This window comes from Perognathus longimembris, chromosome 11, assembly GCF_023159225.1.
Source record: "Perognathus longimembris pacificus isolate PPM17 chromosome 11, ASM2315922v1, whole genome shotgun sequence".
NCBI lineage: Eukaryota > Metazoa > Chordata > Mammalia > Rodentia > Heteromyidae > Perognathus > Perognathus longimembris.
Genome location: NC_063171.1, coordinates 21,370,519 through 21,392,408, shown reverse-complemented (window position 1 = coordinate 21,392,408; position 21,890 = coordinate 21,370,519). Strand labels below are relative to the sequence as shown.

At 41.7% G+C, this 21,890-nt stretch overlaps 1 protein-coding gene across 1 annotated transcript; it reads left to right on the top strand.

The window, feature by feature from the left end:
- Positions 1-983: 983 nt before the first annotated feature.
- On the top strand, positions 984-20,832 carry LOC125359247 (major histocompatibility complex class I-related gene protein). The gene is given in 7 exon segments (XM_048356881.1): positions 984-1,072; positions 11,327-11,381; positions 11,612-11,817; positions 12,496-12,788; positions 17,964-18,222; positions 18,623-18,727; positions 20,378-20,832. Coding segments are annotated over 7 exon segments (1,011 nt in total). The 5' UTR covers positions 984-1,017; the 3' UTR covers positions 20,416-20,832.
- The last annotated feature ends 1,058 nt before the right edge of the window (positions 20,833-21,890 follow it).

Sequence of the window (21,890 nt, the reverse complement as noted above, 5' to 3'; positions counted from 1 at the left end):
GTCATCAAAATGAAAATGGGTTTAGTAGCTAAAATCCTGGAGTATGTATAGCCTTTTGGATACTCTAGAGAGAATCTGTTCTTCCTTGTTAGTTCAGATCCAGATGCTATTTCATTCCTTGATTCATAGCACCTTTCAGTAAAGACAATGTTCTTCCATCCTTGCTTTTATTGTCACACCACCTTCTCTGACCCTGACCATTCTCCCTCTGATAAGGACCCCTGTGATTACATTGGTCACAGCAGGTAATCCTGGAGAATGGCCCATCTCATGATCCCTACCTTTATGCCATTTACAAAGTCAAGCCAGGCTGCCTCACAGCCCTGCCTCTATTCCTCTCTTATTCTCCTCTACTTCCTCCTTCCTGCCTGGGCCTGTTCTGCTCCCTGGATCAGCTTAAAGTGCTGTTTACCATTTTGCAATGACAATGTAACCACAGCTTGATCTTGGAGATTCATTGCTGGTTTAGTGAGCTGAATGGCCTATTGTGCCATTCCCATCAAGGAAAGCAGACAGACATAAGCTAAAAATTACAGGACAGCCTAAACACTAGATGCTCTATCAGACAGATGGACTGCAGAATTGCAGGGAGCCCTGACCAGGGGTTTCCTAACCTTGGGAACCTGAGGTGACTTTCTCACTGACCCTCCATCAAAACTTAAATCCCAGAGAAGAAGCAAAGGCTCCCTGAGTGACCAGGCTCCCCTTTGTTCTCCAGTGCCTTGCACACACCTGTGCGCCATAAAAACTTAAAAGTTGGGAAAAGCTGAATATAAGCACGCCAAAAGGTTTGCATACAATGAATGACTGAAACCAATCAAGGGTTAAGATTACTACTTTTGTCTCTCTCTATTCTACCTAGCAACTGATGCTGCTGCATAGTTTCCCCCATTATTATTGGGTAAAGGCCTTGTATGTGACTGTGTTGCTAAATCACTCAAAAGGGGTGGAGTATAGGTTCTCAAAGGATCCTCAATTTGGTTAACAGAATCTGGAACTAGAGCTTTGGTAGAGCCAATGGTGCTCCTGTTACCTCTCCTCGTTGTAGTCATGGTAAAGCACAGCCATGCCCGTGAGTACTCACTCCTATGTTCTTTCCTCCCATTTCCAAAGCGGAGGCAGCCAAGGAACAACAGCATTGCTTCCTAAAACTTGTGATGGAAAAATGAAGAGCCAGGGGCAGAGATGTGTATGCATTACTCCCGGGATTCAACTGGGCAGCAGACCAGCTAAACAATTTTTCCAATGTGTGTAGGATTTCCAGATCACCCATTCTTCTCTGAAAGCATGGGAGTCATTTTGGAAAGACTCTGCTGATAACTTCCTTTCCCTCCTTTCTTCTCTCTCATGTCCTTCCTTTTACTTTTGTTTTTCTAATGTAGTGAGTCTCATGGGATTGTAGGCAGTTAGAGGGGGCGGGGACAGCACTGGGTAGTGGAGAGGACTTATGTGACTGCTATTTTCCTCATCACCACCAACCAAAGATCCAAGAAAGATAAAACCATGGCTCTAGGGCTTTAAAAAAAAATGGGTGTAAGAAATATTAATCAAGTAAAAGGAAGGTTTCCAAGTTTAGGGGGTTCATGTCACTAGGGAAGCAGAAACCTTCTTTGTCCCCAGTACCCAAGAAGGCCTTTAGGAAGGTTCAGGAAGCACCAGCCTTTTGGCCTGAGCACCTGCTCTCCAGGCTAGGTATTGCACTTCAGAGGTTGGTGGGAATGTGTCCGGAACTCAGACTTGGCCACCTCCTGAGCTGAGGACTGATGAACATGTTGTGAAGGATCTCTTTCAAACGTCTGTATATTAATTCTACAAATATGAACAGCCTGATGTGTACTGGGTACTTGTGGAAATATAATAACTGGGCATGTTGGTGCAAGCCTGTAATCTTAGCTAGTCAGAAAACTGAGGCGAGATCATTCATTTGAGGCCACCCTAGGAATCTTAGTGAGACCCTGTCTCAAAAGAAAATCCAAAAAATAAATTCAGTTGAGGCCTAGATTTTTCTCTGTGCCTACAAAGGTTAATGAAACTCTTATAGTGAGCTGTCTGAAATACACATGTCTTCTGGCATTCAATGAGGGCTTTTCCATAGTATCTTAGATGGGAGCACTTGGTGCTTTGACCATCGGTAGAGTGAAAAATAAACAAGTGACTTAGAAAAGGTAAAGTAGATCATTTTGTGCTTATAATGCTCCTTTTAAGTCCTTCCTTTTCTTTGTTGTCTTGTGTCCTGGAGGCCAACTGTTAAAAGACTATACTAAACCTTCCCACTTGCAGGATGATTTCTGTCTAGGGTCTCCCAGTAGAAGACACTGAAAGAAGAGAGACCAGAAAATAGAAGGAAAGTGGGGTTGTGATGTGTTTTTCTTGCTCTTTTCCCTCTTCCTATAAAAACTCTGCGATAGCTGTCTCTCTGTAGTGGCTAATTTTTCCTGAATAACCTTTTCTTTTTGGTTCTGTATCTTTTTCTAAGGTAATACTAGAGGTTGAACTCAGGATCATACTTGCTAGGCAAGCTCTCTACCACTTGAGCATACCTCCAGTTCCGATATGGTCATTTTTTTTCCTGGGCTGACTTAGACTGTAGTCCTTCTATTTTTGCTTCCTGAATAGTTGGGGTGACAGGTACATGCCACCACGCATCTTCTATTGAGATGGAATATTGCTAGATTCTTGATCTTGTTGATCTCAGCCTCTTGAGTAGCTGGGATTACAGAAATGAGCCACTGCTAGCCTAATCATCCATTACTCTTATTGGCAGTTCCTTATTTTTGTTGTTATTGTTGGTTATAGGGCTTGAATTCAGGGCCTGGGCACTGTCTCTGAGCTATTTTGCTCAAGGCTAACAGGCTACCACTTTGAACCATAGCACCACTTCTGGTTTTCTGGTGGTTAATTGGAAATAAACATCTCATGGACTTTCTTGCCTAGGCTGGCTTTGTACCGTGATCCTCCAACCTCCTCCTCCTGAGTAGCTAAGATTACAGGCATGGGCCACTGGTGCCCAGCCTTATTTGCAATTCTTACATCTTCATCTCTAGGTAGAAAAAAAATCCTTCCCAGTGGCTAGCATCTAGGAACATACCATTCTGTTTTTTCCTTTATCATACATAGCCTATAACTCTGGAAGGTGTCCCCTCATTAAGTCCCTCAAGATGATCCATTGGGAGAAGTTTTTTTCCTGCTATGACTCGAGGAAAGGAGTTTGGTGTTTTAGCAAAAGACTGGAAGTCTGCTTGACATTTGTGCCCAGCACTGGCCTTGACTAGGTGCTTCTATACTGTGCATGGTGACACATGGTATCTAGAGATACCAGAGTGTTCAAGGCTATAGCTCAAGTTTCACTTTTAGTGAGTTTCTAGCATAGATTCCATAGTCCTTTGGTACGAACTCCTTCCTTTGTGCTCTCATAGCTCCCATTCCCAGTTGTACAATGTTTTATTTCCCAAATGTTCCCTATGGAGCACTCCTTCAAAGCAGAGAAAGGTAGTTTCATTTTTCTCTTGTTTTCCTACCTAGTACTCAATAAGTGCTACCTGGGTGAGTTTATGTTCAAAAGTAATGTTTCTAGGAAACTGACGCTAACTATGAGCTATGGTGAATTTAGGCAGCAGGAAGAACTACAAATTCAAAACTGATTTACTATAGCTACATGATACAAGGAAAAGGTATTTTGGGCTTTTACAACTCATCTCATTCTTCATTTTAGCTCATGGGAAACTTAAATGATATGTGGATGGGTATCATCAGGTAGGGCCTTGGGTGAGATTTTTTTTCTCTTGCATAGCCATATGTGATCTCTGTGTTTTATCTTTTTTTTTTTTAAATCAGTCCTGGGGCTTGGACTCGGGACCTAAGCACTGTCTCTGGCTTCTTTTTGCTCAAGGCTAGCACTCTGCCACTTGAACCACAGCTCCACTTCTGGCCGTTTTCTGTATATGTGGTGCTGGGAAATTGAACCCAGGGCTTCATGTATAAGAGGCAAGCACTCTTGCCACTAGGCCATATCCCCAGCCCTCTGCGTTTTATCTTGATCATGTAAAATCCCTCTAGGCTGTCAGTTGGGCTGGTGTTTGAAGACAGCCTCTTCTGGAAGCTATTTGCTTAGAACTGATCTTGAATTCAACAAGTTAACAGGAGAAAATATAGATATTTGATATAGATTCTGTTAGACTTCACTCTGTTTCTGTGGAGCTGTTTCCAAGGTACATGCAATAGCAAAGTCTCTAAGACAACATTTTACTTTGTAAGGCCTTATTCTTCTTGGTTGATAATGAATCTACCTAGATCCTAGATCTGAGAAAATTAACTAAGTTGCAGAAACTTAACTAATTGTTTTGCCTTTTTTTCTTCCAAAACCAGAACCCTAACTTAGTATCTGATACTTCTACTCATTGGCTGGCACTCTATCACCTGAGCCATGCCTCCACCCAGTTTTGCATTTTAACTAGCTAGAATATCTGTGTTTTCTCACTTGATCTTAATCCTCTTACCCCAGAGGATTGCCAAGAACTGGAAGAAGGGGGGGGGGGGGGGGACTAGATTCAAGATCTAAAATGTAACTCTTTAAATACTTTTATTTTATGAAGCCCAAATTGAGACAGATGACAAAGGACATTATTTCTGACATCCATATTTATATTTATTAGGGAAAAGCTTTCAAGAGCATATATACCAAATCACATTCTATTACAGCTTCAATGAATCATTTAAAAAGAATAGGTCTCATAAAATAGGAATTCTGGGAAATATGGGACATATGGCCATCACTGTACCCAGAGCATTGAGAATAAAAACCTCACAGTTCATTTTTATTCATTCAGTTATTAATTTATTCATTCTCTACAGGGCCCCATTGGGTTCCCTAGTTATTCTTCCAACACATGGAGTATGCATCCTTCTCAAGGATTGGGCCTGCTCTTCTGTCTGGAAAGTTCTTCTCCTGTGGCTTAGTCCCTTGTCTAGTCATATTTCTGCTCAAAAGTTATACTCAGACATGCTTTTTTCGGTCAATTTATCTAAAAGACCATACTCTCTTTCCTTTTTTCTCTGCTTTGTTTTTCTTCTATAGTTGTTGATTGCCAGGCTCCCTTCTAGAAATTATCTCAGAGATCTGAAACTGACTTGCTCATTACTGAGACCTTCACAGCTAGAACTGTGCTTACTAGAAATCCAGTAGAATTTTCCCAGGATTAAGATTTATGAAATGAGAAACTTGGTAACCTTCAAATGGGTGGCCATAAAAAAGCAGCTAAGAAGTAAGACTGACATACTTAGCTCTTTTAGGATCCCAGTAAATTCCTGTCACTAGGCAAGTCATTGGGAGAGGGGACTAACAGCTCCTGCTGTATGTAGAACTGTCCACATGGCTGCATGATTTGAGAAGGGGCCAAAGGTTCTCTTAACTAAAAATATCACCATCAACTTCTCCCCCTCATTCCTACAATGTCTGAAATTCCAAAAGCAGTCTTCAGGAATTATAACCATTTTGACCTTATTTAGGCATTTGGCTACTTGGATTGGACAACAAATAAATTGGACTTAGTTGACCTCTTATCCAATTAGGACCCACTGTCACCTGAGGAATGTCTGGAGCCTGAACCCCTGGGACTGGGAAATCAGAGACAATGAGTCATCCTTGACACAAGGGGGCAAGAGAGAGCAGTGATGATCCATGGACTAGAAGGTTGAAACACATCCTAGGGTGGGAAAAATGCCCCTGCAGGGAAAGTTGGATATCCTGAGGTAGAGGTCAGATTGTGATTCCTGGAGCCTCTACTTATAGATTTGAAGGATAATCTTGGGCAAATTGCTTAATCTCTCTGCACCCATTTTCCATCTATGGATTGTATTGGGAATTATAAATCATGCCTCCAAAGGTTGTTATGAGGGGTGAATGTCATGTTAACCAAGGGCTTAGAATGGTTTCTAAAATATGGTACTTGATCAATAAATAAATTCAGTTCTGATGGTTTAATAAAGATACTGCTGCCCTTTATAATTCATTGAAGGCTCAAATAAACTTCCACAATCTCCTTGGAGGATTTCCCAATGAATGGCTTCATATGAGAACAGGATCTCTGTCCTCTGAGTTGTTGGAGCACTCCATCTACCATCTACTTCCTTTGGGTACTTGTATTTACTTGTTTTATGTCCTTTAGTTCCTCATTAATACCACAAATTCCTAGAGGAGATCACTAATATCTGATTTGCTTTCTCTTCCTGACATTGTCTCCCAATTCCTCCTATGTGGCAAATACTCAACATTTATAAATTAACTTCATAGACAAATACCTAATAATATATGATCAATTTTTTAAAATTTATTAGCATATATAGTTTTACAAAGGGATTTCATGTGACGTTTGATCAATTATCTTATAAGCCAACAATTTTCACAGCTTTTGGTTTAAAAAAAATAAAGATCCAACTAGCTTTGCTGCAGATTAAAGGGACTTAATTTGGAACAATTAAATAAGCAGTACAAGGTATAAAGTCTATTTGGTTTTTAGTCAGCCTCATTGAGTCTCTTCAGCAATGTCCATCTAAAATGACAAAGCAGCAAATGCCCTATGAGAAGTTACTTCTCAGGAAGAGACAATTGGAAGATTAGATGAAGTTGTCAGTAGGCCAGTATTGCTATTTTTATATGACTCAACCTTAATAGCTATACCAGAAGTTTGAAGAACTGGACCACATATCCTGATAGGTTTTAAATGATTACAAGGTCTATCATGCTACAAGAGAGACAGATCGAGACAGAGACAGAGAGGCAGACACACACACACACACACAGAGAGAGAGAGAGAGAAAGAGAGAAAAACTAGAAACTTTTTCCTCCTTTTCTGACCGCAGTTACTGATTTCATATCTATAGCTCAATATCAATATAGCTCAACATTTGGAAGTCGAAATAAAGGAGCTAGTGTGACTTGCACACTTACAGAAGTGTGATTTATGCCTTGTACCATATGGGTAAATGAGCCCATGGCCAATGAAGAGGAAAGGGCTGTGATGCCCTGGAATAGAGTCATGTAGACTATGAGGGGTGGACAGGCAGACAGCAGACAGGGTCCAGCCTTTAGGGACCAAGCAACCTTTGAAGTCAAGGCCCTCAAAAACGAGGATCTAGACTGAGATTGGGGTCAAACAATGGGAACTACACTGTACAGTCAGACCTTACTTATATCTACTTTTTACTCTACATAATGTGGAATTTTATGGAGTTATGTTTCTATAAGAAAGTAAGGGTTGTATTTTAGATCTTGAATGTCCTCTACCCACATGTTAAAGGCATTGTGAGCAGAGTGGTGCTGGTGGGAGAAAATGGTACTTTTTACAGCTGGACCCTGAGAGAGCTTCAGACTATTAGAGGCATCCCCTTGAAAAGAGCTATGGGACTCTGGCCTCTTCCTTTCTTTTTGCTTCTGGGCTCATGATATAAGTGGCTTTGCTCTACCACATGTTCCTGCCATGATGTGCTGCCTTACCACAGTCCTGAAGCAATAGGACAATTGATCATGAAACCTCCAAACGAAAGCATTTCTCTCTTTAAGTTAATTATTCCAGGCATTTTGTTATAATCATGGAAAGCTAACACACTAAGGTAACATGAATTATAAATAAAGTGTTTGGAGATGATGTAGTGAGAGCTAGAATAAGTCCTTCCATTGTGGAAGGAATGGCCCAATTTTTCATACTTCTTTTTGCTTGTTGGCATCTGTAAAGAATGTGAACCTTAGATTACTATAACCAAAGCCCTAGATTACAGGGGAAGTTCTAGATCAATCCAACCTGGCTTGATAACATGGCTTTTTTTTTTCATTCCTTCTCTCTCATCTTCTCATCCTTAGCCTACAATGTTTTCAGTAATGGTTTTTCCTATGAATAACTGTAGAAGTAATGTCTACCTCTTCCCCCACCCCTGGTGCCTTAAGTCCAGCCACAGCCCAATTGTTGCTCATGATATGGTCTCATATGCTCTTTCCTTGGGACCTTGTAAGGCCCCTTCTGCCTGGATTGCTGCCCCAGATACCTACCTGTCTTCCCCTGCTGGACCTTGCTCAATAGCCACTTTGGGGAGGAGATTTCTTTTCTAACAGACCTCCTTGTCTAAGATTTTTATAATATATTCTTATTACAGCTTTATTTTTCACCACTGCACTTAAAAATCTAATATTTATTTTTGTGTTATCTGTCTTTCTCAAGTAAGGACTGACATTTGTATCTGTTTTGTTTGGTATGTGCTCAAGATCTAGATGTGACTAGTATAGACAAGGTACTCACATCTGTTGAATATATAAGTGAATGTAAAGAAAATATGTGCAAACTATATACCTGTCATTCTAGTACGTAGGAGATTGAGGTGAGAAGATTGTGACTTTGGGACCTGCCTGAGCTATATAGCAAGTTTTAGACCATCCTGAGCTACATAGAGAGACTCTGTATCAAAACTAGGAGAGAGAAAGGGGAGGGGGGAGAGAGAGAGGGAAGGAAAGAGAGGGAGAAAAGGAAGGAACGAAGACAAACAAATGCTTATGACTTGTCCTTCCCATCTTTGTTCCTCCATCTTTGGACAGATTAATCTCCAGAGTGGCTATAAAACCTTTCCAGATGTGGGGCTGGGAATATGAACTAGTGGCAAGTGTGCTTGCCTCGTGTACATGAAACCCTGGGTTCGATTCCCTAGCACCACATATATAGAAAACGGCCAGAAGTGGCGCTGTGGCTCAAGTGGGCAGAGTGCTAGCCTTGAGCAAAAAGAAGCCAGGGATAGTGCTCAGGCCCTGAGTCCAAGGCCCAGGCCAAAAAAGAGAAAAAAAAAAACAAAAAACCTTTCCAAATGTGAACACTATTTCAAAATCAATTGCAGATTCAAGCATTATCTACCTTTTTTCAGATTCCAGATTGGATGTAAGTTAGATTTCAGATAGGAAACCCATCCATCAGCCATCCCTAAAATGGAAAATATTTAAAATCATAAGTTCCAGATTAAATAAACATATTCACTTTAGAAATTTTTTTCAAAATAGAGAAATAAAATCCCTTACCAAATATTTACCAGCTTCCTAACATGTGTCATGCTCCCTAGCTAGGCCTTGCAGAAAATACAAAAGAGCTAAGTGTCCATACACTCTAGGATGGAGAAGCAGGTAGAAAGTATGAAAAGATAAATTGTACAACAGACAAAATATAGGACCTATTGGTTTTGTGATTGAACTTATACTGCTGCTTCAAATCTCTGGCTCTTGTATTCATCGGAGCCAACATTTCCATGAGAAGAGACCTTTCTGACTGCCTCAAAGTTTGTTTTTTTTCTGCCCAACCCTGGCCCTAACCACCATGGAAGGAGAAGGGAAAAGTAAAATTCAAAGCAATAGAGAGGGACATATGGAGCTTTATGCTGCCTAGGCCTGGGTGAGACCAGCTTCCATCTTTCTCAACACCACATGCAGTATGAAGCCTGGTAGGAGGGAGTTGAATGTCTTTTCTGAACCCTGACTAATTTTACACTCCACTCAAGGAGCAGGGAGAAAGAGGTGCTCACCCTGGCCATGAAGAACCGGTATGGTTAGATGGAAGGTATCTAAGAGGCCTGCTTCTATCTCAGAGCATCCTGTCTTCCCCAGTGGTGAAAGTAAGTAAATGATCTCTGACCTGGAGATGGCCGATACTCAAAGGTGACCTGCACATTATGAGTTCTTTCATAAACAGCACATTAGTCAGCCTGTCACAAATGCCTGAACTTACCAATTTATAAAGAGAAAAGGTTGATTTGGGCTCATAGTTTTAGAGTTTTTTTCCCTATGATTAATTGGTCCTATTGCTTTGAACCTATGATGAGGCAGTATATCATGGTGGGAGCATGTGGTAAAGCAAACTGCTTACTTCATTGTAGTCAGGAAGCCAAATAAAGAAGGGCTAGTATCCCACAATCCCCTTCAAGGCAGCACTCCAGTGAGTGACCTAAGACCCTCTACTAGGCCTGAGATCTTAAATGTTTCTCTGCCTCCCAGTAGTGCCATACTGGGCACCAAAACTTTGGTTATAGGGGACATAGAAGATCCAAACAATAGCAGAAACTTAAATATATGTAGATTTCCTTGCAGAGCTAACCCAACCATTTTGTGCACTGAGTTTTACTTTGGGGCTTTTCTCCTTATGTACATGTTTATAAATGGGGAGAAAGGCAAGAATATCATTAACTGGAATTCAACCTAAGGAATAGGAATCTGATAGCCATCCAAGCTTTTCTGCAGTGACAAGAGCCACATCAGAAAACTGAGTGCTATGGAGTTCCTGAAAGAGGTGATAGCATTGGGTTGAATAATCTGGAAAGAGTCTAGGGAAGTGGTGGCTAGTTCAAACTTTTTTTTTTTTTTTTTTTTTGGCCAGTCCTGGGCCTTGGACTCAAGGCCTGAGCACTGTCCCTGGCTTCTTCCCGCTCAAGGCTAGCAGTCTGCCACTTGAGCCACAGCGCCGCTTCTGGCCGTTTTCTGTATATGTGGTGCTGGGGAATCGAACCTAGGGCCTCGTGTATCCGAGGCAGGCACTCTTGCCACAGGCTATATCCCCAGCCCTAGTTCAAACTTTTAACACAGTCTTTGCCACCCTTCAGAGCCTCATATTGGTCCTCAACTGTCCACAACCCATTGCCCAGAACAAGAGGTACATGTGGCTAAGAGGATATGGCCACCCAGTATCTGTGCCCCTTCACTCTACACCACACACTCCATGTACAGAGGAATTGGAGTTCCCTGACAGGGAACTCAGGGCTATGGAGGTGTACTCTCACTGTAGTCTGTCTTCTGAAAGGTGACTGTGATGCCCCTGCTATATCTGAGGGGTGGCCAGTAGGCCATATTTATGAATGAAGCTTGAATGAGAGAGTATGGGTATTTAAATCTAAGTACAAGGCCTTGAGCAGGGATGGGTAGAGCCAGAAGTGAGAAGAAAAAGTGAGTTCCAGACTGAAGACCAGGGACTGGAGGACGGAGGCCAGTTTTCTCTGTGCTACCACATCCAGGTCCAAAATTTCACAAAGACTTAAGATTTTAATATTTTAACTTGGCCTTCAAGGTCATATGAAGGGCTTTTCCTCAAAATAACAGGATAGAACATATTTAACAAGGTGGGCTTTTTTTTTTCTTCTTGACTCATTCCTTTTAAGTATTTGAATCGCTCAATTTGATGGGCCTCCATAGGAAATGGTGGCCATGTGTAGGTCCAGGAAGCCATGGATGCCACTGAGTATGAAGGGGACCAGAGTTTATATACCCAGTGTTCTGTGACTCGCAATATCTTCTTCCTTGCTCTCTCCCCAGGGACTCACTCTCTCAGGTATTTTCGCCTAGGCATTTCTGATCCTAGCTATGGAGTCTCTGAGTTTATCTCTGTTGGTTTTTTTTTTTTTTTTTTTTGGCCAGTCCTGGGCCTTGGACTCAGGGCCTGAGCACTGTCCCTGGTTTCTTCCCGCTCAAGGCTAGCACTTTGCCACTTGAGCCACAGCGCCGCTTCTGGCCGTTTTCTGTATATGTGGTGCTGGGGAATCAAACCTAGGGCCTCGTGTATCCGAGGCAGGCACTCTTGCCACTAGGCTATATCCCCAGCCCTGAGTTTATCTCTGTTGGATACGTGGACTCACACCCTATCACCACATACGACAGTGTCACTGGACAGAAGGAGCCACGGGCCCCACGGATAGCAGAGAACCTGGCACTGAACCACTGGGAGAGGTACACTCAGCTGCTGAGGGGCTGGCAACAGGCATTCAAGATGGAGCTGAGGCACCTGCAGAGGCATTACAGTCACTCAGGTGTGATTTCAGGGGAGAAAAGGACTCCCCTGGAGAGACAGCAGCGAGGCCCCAGGCTGCCTAGGACCAATGTGAGCACTTGCTGACTTGTACTTTCTGTGACTTTTGGCAAAGCCTGGATAAGCTGGTTGATAAACTTCAGTGCCTACCATCTGCCCTATGTATCTTGCAAACTGTCTTCTTCCCTGAGAGCCCTCTGTTCTTTGTCCCCTCCCCTGCATTTCTATTCGATTGCCATCTGACATGTATCTTCTCTTTTTAATTTTAAATTCGCCCATTCTGGGTCTCATTTCATGATGGCCAGGCTTAGTGATTTGCTTGTTTATAATAATGACTCACAGCATTGACTTTCCCAGAGATATTTCTGGCTCCTGTCTATCTCTTTTTTCTCCATTGTACTCTTAATAGCCCCACAAAGGTGATCTGTTAATTTTTCTCAAGATAAAACAATTTCCCAAAGTAGGAGTTACATTCTTTGGCAGATGGTACATACTTCATAAATATCTGTAGGTAGGTGGGCTTACATGACCGGACCTCCTGGAGACACACAATGCCATGGCAGGCCTATTAGGACCTCTTCTAGGACGGAAGATGCTTCTAGCCATGTCCTAGTCACATCACCATAGACCCTTCCTTTGTCCCTAGGTCCACCCTTGATATCTTGTATGTGTGTTCCAGGATTTCACACTTAGCAGAGAATGACTGGCTGCGAGTTGCTGGAAGATGGCAGCACCACTGGGCTTCTTCAATATGCATACGATTGACAAGATTTTATCATCTTCAATAAAGACACACTTTCTTGGATAGCTATAGATAATGTGGCTCGTATCACCAAGCAGGCATGGGAGACCAATCTGCGTGAGCTACAGTATCAAAAGAACTAGTTGGAAAGAGAATGCATTGCCTGGCTAAAGAGATTTATAGAGTATGGCAAAGAGACCCTACAGAGAACAGATTAAACAGAACACCTTGTTCTTCCATCCATACAACAATTGGTTTAAAACATAACTTCCTCTTGTGTAGTTGATCTTCATCATATACTGAAATTTATATCTTTAGTTGGACTAATATGCTCAGTAACTCCCTCATAAGAATTCGTACTAGTTACATTTTTAGCAGCATTTTGACAAGATTTAAAGATTGTACTTTTTGTTTGTTTGTGTGTGTGTGTGTGTGTGTGTGTGTGTGTGTGTGTGTGTGTGTGTTGGTACTGGGGCTTGAACTTAAGGCCTGGGTGCTGTCCTTTAGCTTTGTCTCTCAAGGCTCTACCACTTGAGCCACAACTCCATTTTGTTAGTTAATTGGTGATAAGAGTCTCATGGATTTTTCCTGACCAGGCTAGCTTCACACCACCATGATGTTCAGATCTCAGCCTGAGTAATTAAGATTACCAGCCATTACATTTGTCTTGATAGAATGGAGGGCCTCCAAAGGCAGATCCTTCTGGAATTAGTGAATCATATCCTTCCATCTCCTGTCACTGATGTTCTGCGAAGTATTTTTGAAGGTGGGGCAATTCTTATAAATTGTTTAGGACCTAAGGGCTTCTAGAACATCAGTATGAATGAAAATCCAGCCTTGTAAAGAAGGACTTTGAAAGACAAAGGGTCTTTTTCCTATTTGTTTCATGGGGAACATACAGCTTCCACAATAACTAGCAACAGTGAGAAAATTTCCCATCCTGAATTTTAGTAGCATGGAAATATAAAGTAACAGAAATGATTCAAATAATATTGGTAATTGAGTGGTCAATATTACCATGTTACCGTATTTCCTTTAACAATAGCACACATATTAAAAGAGAATCAGAATTAGCATTTACTAAATGTACAAAGTAAGGGATTTCACTGATATTTCCATACATGCACATAATATCCTAAAAGAGGATGTAAAAATAATATTGCATAGCAGTGAACTTGAGTTGAGTACACCTGATGCTAAAACATAAACTTTAGATTTTTTTTTTTTTTTTGCCAGTCCTGGGCCTTGGACTCAGGGCCTGAGCACTGTCCCTTGCTTCTTTTTGCTCAAGGCTAGCACTCTGCCACCTGAGCCACAGCGCCTCTGCTGGCCATTTTCTGTATATGTGGTGCTGGGGAATCTAACTGAGGGCTTCGTGTATATGAGGCAAGCACTCTTGCCACTAGGCCATATCCCCAGCCCCAAACTTTAGATTTTTTAAAATGTAACTGTATATACTCTCATGGAAAAAATGAAAATATAGAAATAAGCTAAAATAGAAAATTAAAAATTACTCCTGATTTTTAAAAAAATCTTTGCTTTCCTCAAAGACTAGTGCCACAATTCCTTTCAGTACAGTTTCTTCTACCTTAAAGATATGATTCAAAGCCAAACATGTAATCCTAGCTAGTCAGGAGACAGAGATCCTAGGATCACAATTTAAAGCCAGCTTGGATAGGAAAGTCTGTGATACTCTGTTTTGGGTTTGTTTGTTTGTTTTGCCAGTCCTGGGGCTTGAACTCAGGGCCTGAGCACTGTCCCTGGCTTCTTTTTGCTCAAGGCTAGCACTCTAACACTTGAGCCATAGCACCCCTTCTGGCTTTTTTCTATGTACTTTGTGCTGAGGAATCAAACCCAAGGCTTTATGTATATGAGGCAAGCACTCTATCACGAGGCCATATTCCCAGCCCTGTGATACTCTTTTTTTCCAATTAAAAAGCAAAAAGCCAGAAGTGGAGTTGTGGCTTTAGTGGTAGAACAGCAGCCTTAAGCAAAAAAGCTCATAGACAGTGCCTAGTTCCTGAGTTCAAGCCTTAGAACTGAGTTTTTAAAAAGGAGGTGATTATTAAATTGCTGAACTTGTAGTTAATGCAGGATTTTTCATATACAGCCATACAATTAAAAATGATCTGTACCATGCTATAGGAAACTCCTAGACACAACGTAGTCTTTTCCTACTAGCATAATCGGCAATTAAGGGACTTTTCAGAACTGTAACAGGCCTGTCAGATGGGCATCAGGCTACAGTTATGAATATGTGCTGTCTGTCTAGAAGTACAGGCCTTGAAGCCTGCTGAGTAGAGTTGACTTTGACCTTCCCCTTCAATAATGGAATAACCATCCACCTTAATGGCCTAAGTGCATCCTACATGAAGGCAGGAATTAGGGCAGTGTGGGGAACTAAAGAATCAAAACTAAGATTTGAATGGCCTTTTCCATGAGGTGAGGATATGGACACCAGCACAAAGCCCATATTCTCATGACTTCATTCCCGAAGAAGGGGCTGCTGCCTCCAGTATTAGTTACCTAAATCAATCTCAGGAGGACTCTAATTTACCTGAGTTGGATCTAGCTCTTAGACTAATCAAACTGTGGGATACACCTGTGAGTTGAGTAGTAAAATCCTGGTAAGAAGTAAATTGCATGTTCACAATGGTTTAACCAAGAATTCAACAAAGGATCATCTGCAGGGGTCTAATGAAGATTTGGGAAATCAGATGGTAAAGTGACTGAAGATGTGCAAAATTGGGAAATCACTATACCTCCTTAATGTAGGCCAGGAGAAGGAAATACTGTTAGCAGAACCCAGCAAAAGCTAGTACCTGAGAACAGGAGCCTTTTGGTAAGAGCCCTGATTATGGAGGACAATAGCCACTGGCAAGACTGCAATGAGGTAGGGCGGGCAACTGGTGATTAAAACCCCAACCCCTCCTCCAGCTCTCAGATCTTTGGCTGAAGATGCTCAATCTAGTGGGTGATTCTAGCTGGAAGCCAGGGGGCAAGGAAGCCTTGGAGGTACAGTCTTTTTTTTTTTTTTTTTTTTTTTTTTAAGGAGGTGGGGTGATCAGGAAGTTGAACACAAAGACTTGTGCATACTAGTCAGAAGTCCTACATCCTGAGCTATGCAACCTCTCAACCTTTTTTGCTCTGGTTATTTTTGAGATAGGGTCTCATGTTTATGCTTAGGCCAGCCTGGAACCTGGTTGAGGCTGCTTGAGCTACTCACCTCCAGAGTAGCTAGGTTATTGGTGTGAGCTGAGCTACTGTACCCAATAGAGGTACAGTCTTAAGAGTACATGCTCCTGAGGCACTGGGCAGACCACAGGATGTCAGGAATTAAATAGGAGACCAGTAAAGAGAGACTACCAGTATACACAATGTGGCTGGTGGTTGGGGAGAAGCGATTAAAATTGATACTTAATAATACTACTTGCTGGAGTAGAGTGCAGTAATTTTCCAAAATATGCTATTGTTTGTCAGGAGAAGGGGTTCCTGTTATCAGGGGAAGAAAAGGGGAGTCTTTAATAGATGCTAGGCCAGCAAAGCAGTAATCTGTAGGGCTTTGTTCACATAATAAATGCTATTATTGTTGCCTGACCAAAGAATGCCTGAAAACATAGGACCTGGTTAAAATCTATGGCCAACTTGGCATTGTACCTTTAATTACTGAGCCATTTTAGGCTAAGCATATGTGAAGAGGGTCTTGAGTTCACTTCCTGATCCTAATGCACTACCTCTCCTTTGACTGTAAACAAAGAAAATCTTTCCTGCAGCCTTCAATGAATACAGCATTGAAGGAAAAGTAGGGAAAGTCCAACTGAGTTGCTATCAACAGATTTAAAGGATTAATTCTGATTTTGTTGACTGTGTCCAGTACAAGAAGCTCTTTGGAGAAACAAGGGGAACCTGAGCTAGGTAGTAAAGGTGCAAAGTTTGACTTCAGTGTACCTCCTCCCCCTCCAAGCCTTCTCAGTGTCTACCATGAGTATCCAAATGGGGTCTCTGCTTTTTGATCAAATCTTATGCCTAGAAAATAAGTTAGGATTGGGCTGGGAATATGGCCTAGTGGCAAGAGTACTTGCCTCCTACACATGAAGCTCTCAGTTCGATTCCCCAGCACCACATATATGGAAAACGGCCAGAAGGGGCGCTGTGGCTCAGGTGGCAGAGTGCTAGCCTTGAGCGGGAAGAAGCCAGGGACAGTGCTCAGGCCCTGAGTCCAAGGCCCAGGACTGGCCAAAAAAAAAAAAAGAAAAGAAAAGAAAATAAGTTAGGATTAATTTTTTACAGTTACTGTCAAAAAGCAGTTTCTCCTGGTAACATAATATTTTACTTTTAGTGTTGGGAAACCTTTTCCTATTAAATTTCATGCCAGAGGAGAAAGATTTAAGAAGGTATTGTGGGGGCTGGGGATATGGCCTAGTGGCAAGAGTGCTTGCCTCGTATACATGAGGCCCTGGGTTCAATTCCCCAGCACCACATATACAGAAAAATGGCCAGAAGTGGCGCTGTGGCTCAAGTGGCAGAGTGCTAGCCTTGAGCAAAAAGAAGCCAGGGACAGTGCTCAGGCCCTGAGTCCAAGCCGAGGACTGGCAAAAAAAAAAAAAAAAAAAAAGAAGGTATTGTGGAGGAGGAGGCTCCTGAATAAGGTGGAAGAAAGGAGATGAGTCTTAGAGATGGTCAGGAAACAGCCTCCACACTGTGGTTGTTCTCTGTATGACTCCATAGCCTAGTTTCAGTGAAAATGTTAAGACCGGCATCTTATGGAAAATGAACATAGCAGTCATGAGGAAGCAATGTCACAAATGGACAATCCCTGATTGTCACTGTAGGAGCTCTCATGTGGATTTTTCTTGTTTTGTGCCCGTACTGGGGCGCCTGTTGCTCATGCCCATAATCCTGGCTACTCAAGAGCCTGAGATCTGAGGATCACAGCTCAAAGCCAGCTTGGGCAAGAAAGCCTGTGAGACTCTCACCTCCAATTAACCACTAGAAAAACAGCAGTGATGCTGTGGCTCAAAGTTGGTAGAGTGCTAGTCTTGAGCAAAAAAGCTCAGGGATAGTTTCCAGGCCCTGAGTTCAAGCCTCACAACCAACCAAAAAAAAAAAAAGGCTATTTCAGTGGTGAACAATAAACAGGCACAACACACATCCCAAACACCCAGTGCTAACATGGCTTTTTACCCATTAGAGGACAGAGTATGACTCGCATCCATGTTCTTCATTGCCTCGCTACTAGCCCAGTAGGAAGTACACAATCATGATAATGAACTTCAATTTTAGAAAATTCAAGTTAGGTACTTCCTGAAGTGAAGAAAATGAATTGGGAAATCCAGTTGCCAAGTCTGAATACTGGATGCTTTTACCCAGGACAGTTGTATTTATCATTACATTCTTCTCCCTAGGTGAATCACAAAGAAATTTTCCCAGGGATTACAACTCTCTTCTGCAGAGCTCATGGCTTTTACCCTCCAGAAATTTCCATAACGTGGATGAAAAATGGGGAAGAAATATTCCAAGAAGTGGATTATGGAGATATTCTTCCCAGTAGGGATGGAACCTATCAGACATGGGTGTCGATTGAGCTGGATCCTTAGGGCAGTGACCTCTACTCCTGTCATGTGGAGCACTTCTGCCTCCATGTTGTTCTTCATGACACCCACGGTAAGAATAGGGATCATGGCTGGCTGAGGAGTGAACCTGAGGAAGGAGCCTGAGCAGGAAGCCATGCTTCTGCAGGGAGAGGAGGAGACATCACGGCATCACCCAGCATGCTATAGCATGGGTCTCTTAAGCCAGTGATTCTCACACTTGGTCCCACTTCAAAATTATTGAAATCCAGAAGGGTTTTTGTTTATGTGGATTTTGCCTATTGCTGTTTATTGTGGTTCGGAATTTTTTTTTTAAGTTCAACACAAGCAAACATTAGCATGTACTCCATTACCCATCAGGTTGATGAGTGAGAAGTGTTGGGTTTCTGGTGATTACAGCAACACAAGTCCCACAAAGCTAACCTAGAAGGGAAAGGAGACTTGTGGATTTTTCCTCATTTGCTTGCTTGCAGAATTGGGAACTGTCTGTCTGATGATGAAAGCTGTCTTTGGAGCCATTATCCTCACCATTGTCCTATCTGGAGTTGGTATTCTGGCCTGGAGAAGAAGGCCCCCAGGTGAGAGGCATGTGGAAGGATTCTAGAGAGCTGCAGGTATTCCCTTCTAGTCTATTCTCCTGAGGTGTTTGATGTGGCATCTGCCACTCTGAGCTCCATTTAGAAATGAGTTGTCTTTCATATTGGGATCATAGAAGTGCATGGGACAACTTGTCAGCATGTTGGGAACACGTACTTCCTGGGTAATGTTTATAAGGAGAGTGGTCTTTTTCCTAGGCAAAAGGTAACAGTGATTGTGATTTCCCTTTTTTCAGGCCATCCTTATTATTAATTAGTATTGACTTGATGAAATATTGTCATTCATATCAAGACTAGTCGATTTCCCATTTTGACAACCATATTTTCTTTCCCAACTTATGATCTTTTCCATTTAAATTTGTCCTTTAAAACATGAGGCATTTAAGAATAGATATCTTTGTAAAAATAGGATTTGCAATAAGTAAAAGCAGAAAGAAAAACAAGACTTTAAGCTATTGATATTGTGAAGGAAAACAAGCTCATTAATTATTTAGGCATGAAATACCTACTGTGTGTTCAAGGCACCCTACTGGCTTCTGGGAAATAGCAATGAAAAGAGAGACTTGATCTCTGATCTCTGTTGTCATAAATCATGGTCCTCTGTTTGTGTGGGGGGCGGTATACTGGGCTTGAACTCAAGACCTCTTTCTTTCTCTTGGCTTTTGTGCTCAAGGCTGGTACTCTATCACTTGAGCCACAGCTCTGCTTCTGACATTTTGCTGGTTAATTGGAAATAAGAGTTTCACGGACTTTCCTGTCCAGGCTGAATTTGAGCCATAATCCTCAGATCACAGCCTCTTGATTCGCTGGGATTATAGGTGTGAGCCACCAGCAACCTTATCATGGTATGTCCTATAAGGTCATTTCTTGCCTCTGGTTTTACTATTTTATCAAGCTGATCATACAAATACTGATGAGTCTTAGAGCATAACTGGGAACCCAGGTAGGCAAACATTGGTTTTGCTTCATAGTACCAGACTTAAAGTTAATGTAAGTGATGCTGTATAAAAAGGATATTAAGTCAGGTGCTAGTGGCTCATGCCTGTAATCCTACACTCAGGAGACTGAGATCTGAAGATCACGGTTCAAAGCCAGCCTAGGCAGGAAATCCATGACACTCTTATCTCTAGTTACCCCACTAGAAAACCAAAGTGACACTGTGGGTTAAAGTGGTAGAGTGCTAGCCTTGAGCAAAAGAGCTCAGGGACAGTGCCCAGGTCCCGGTCGGTATCAAGCCTCACAATTGACCCCCCCCCCCAAAAAAAAAGCATATCATTATATTTTTGTAGGCCTGACTCCTTTACTAGAACTGATTTTCTAGACTGTTAGTGGGTCATTAATGTTTCCTTTATAAATAAAGCACAACACTAATCTCAGTCCAATAAATGATAGTTGCTGAAGAAAAACATTTACAGTTACCTATCACTTTCAAGAACTGAATTCCTGCTTTTTATCTTGGGAAGTTTGTGAATTTGTGTTAAAATTTGTCAAGTACTAGAAGAATCTTGACAAAACAGGCTAAAACTGTCAGTATCTGCTTCTTAGATTTTGCTGAGCACTGCATAGTTTATTTTTGAGCTGTGAGGAAACATACATGCATCTGACTGAAAAAAAATATCATTTTTCCTTCAGAGCAAAATGGAATCATCTACCATCCTATGCCAGACTGAAGATTGCATTCTCCTTCTGGTAACCAAGATCTCCTCTGTCTTACGTGTTCTCAAGTCCATTGCTTGAAGCTCTTGACAACACTTGGGTATTACAGGATTAAGCATTTGTGTCAAAAAGATATGAGCCACAAATTTTTCATTGTTCTTTGGCTCCAAAAGAACGGTCAGCTTTAGGGCTCTTTTTGATAGATTCCTTTATCATATTAGGTTTTAAGTACAGTTTGTCTCATGACACAACACTTCCTACATCCCATTTCTCACAGATGATTTATGAGATTAGAAAATCTCAGACCTGGAAGGAACTTTGTCATCTAGACAGGAAATGCCTTTTACAATGCTTTATTTTATTTTAGTGTGTGGGGGTGTAGGTGTACTGGTACAGGACTTGAACTCAGAGCCTTAGTGTTGTCCCTTAGCTGTTTTTGCTCAAGGCTGGCACTCTACCACTTGAGCCATACCTCTACTTCTGGCTTTTTAGTGATTACTTGGCAATAAGAATCTCAGGAATTATCCTTCTCAGTGTGTCTTTGATCCATGATCCTCAGATTTCAGTCTCCTGAGCTGCTAGGATCACAGGTGTGAACCACCAGTACTCACCTCTACAATGCTTTAGATTTGAGCATCCACCTTCTGCTTAGACTTCATGTTCAGGGCAACTCAATAGGTCAAAGAATAACCTTTCTTGTTCTTCTGTAATGAAAATGTTTATTATTCAAGAGCTTTTATGTTTGGCTTCAAATTACCTTTTCCTTTTTTAAATTGTTATTGTAAAGGTGATACACAGAGGACTTATAGTTACCTAAGTCAAATCATCCTTATTAAATATTTTGGATAAAGATCACTAGATGAATTATTCAATGGTTTTGTTGTAAACTCCAATACACTTCTTTTCTTTGCTTTTTCTCTTTAATCACACACAGACAGGATGACAGATATAACAGGCTGGGAGGGAAAAAACAATTGGAAGCACAGTGTGGAAGTCATACTTTTCAGTCTCAATCTTCTTGAACTTTGCTGTAGGGAATTTGGTCTCCTTTGCCTCTCCTCCTTACCACAGCTTTCACATTCTGATCCTCCCCTTATTTCTGAGGAACTACCTGTTTTTCCTCTTCTCTGTTTCCCCCCCATTTTCTCTTTCGTTTTATTTTATTTTGTGTGTGTGTGCTATTACTGGAGCTTAAACTCAGCACATAGTATTAGCTTGGCACTGGTGACTCATGCCTGGTGGCCTAACGACTCAAAAGGTCAAGATTTGAGGATCCATGGTTCAAAGCCAGCCCAAACAGGAAAATTCCATGAGACTCATATCTCCAATTAAGTCCCTTCCCCCCAAAAAAATGAAAGTGGAGCTTTGGTAGAGTACCAGCCTTGGGTAGAAAAACTAAGGAATAGTACCCAGGCGGAGTTCAAGTCCTAGTACTGGCACACACATACACACACTAAAAAAGTACATGTTTTCATGACCTAGCCTTGGA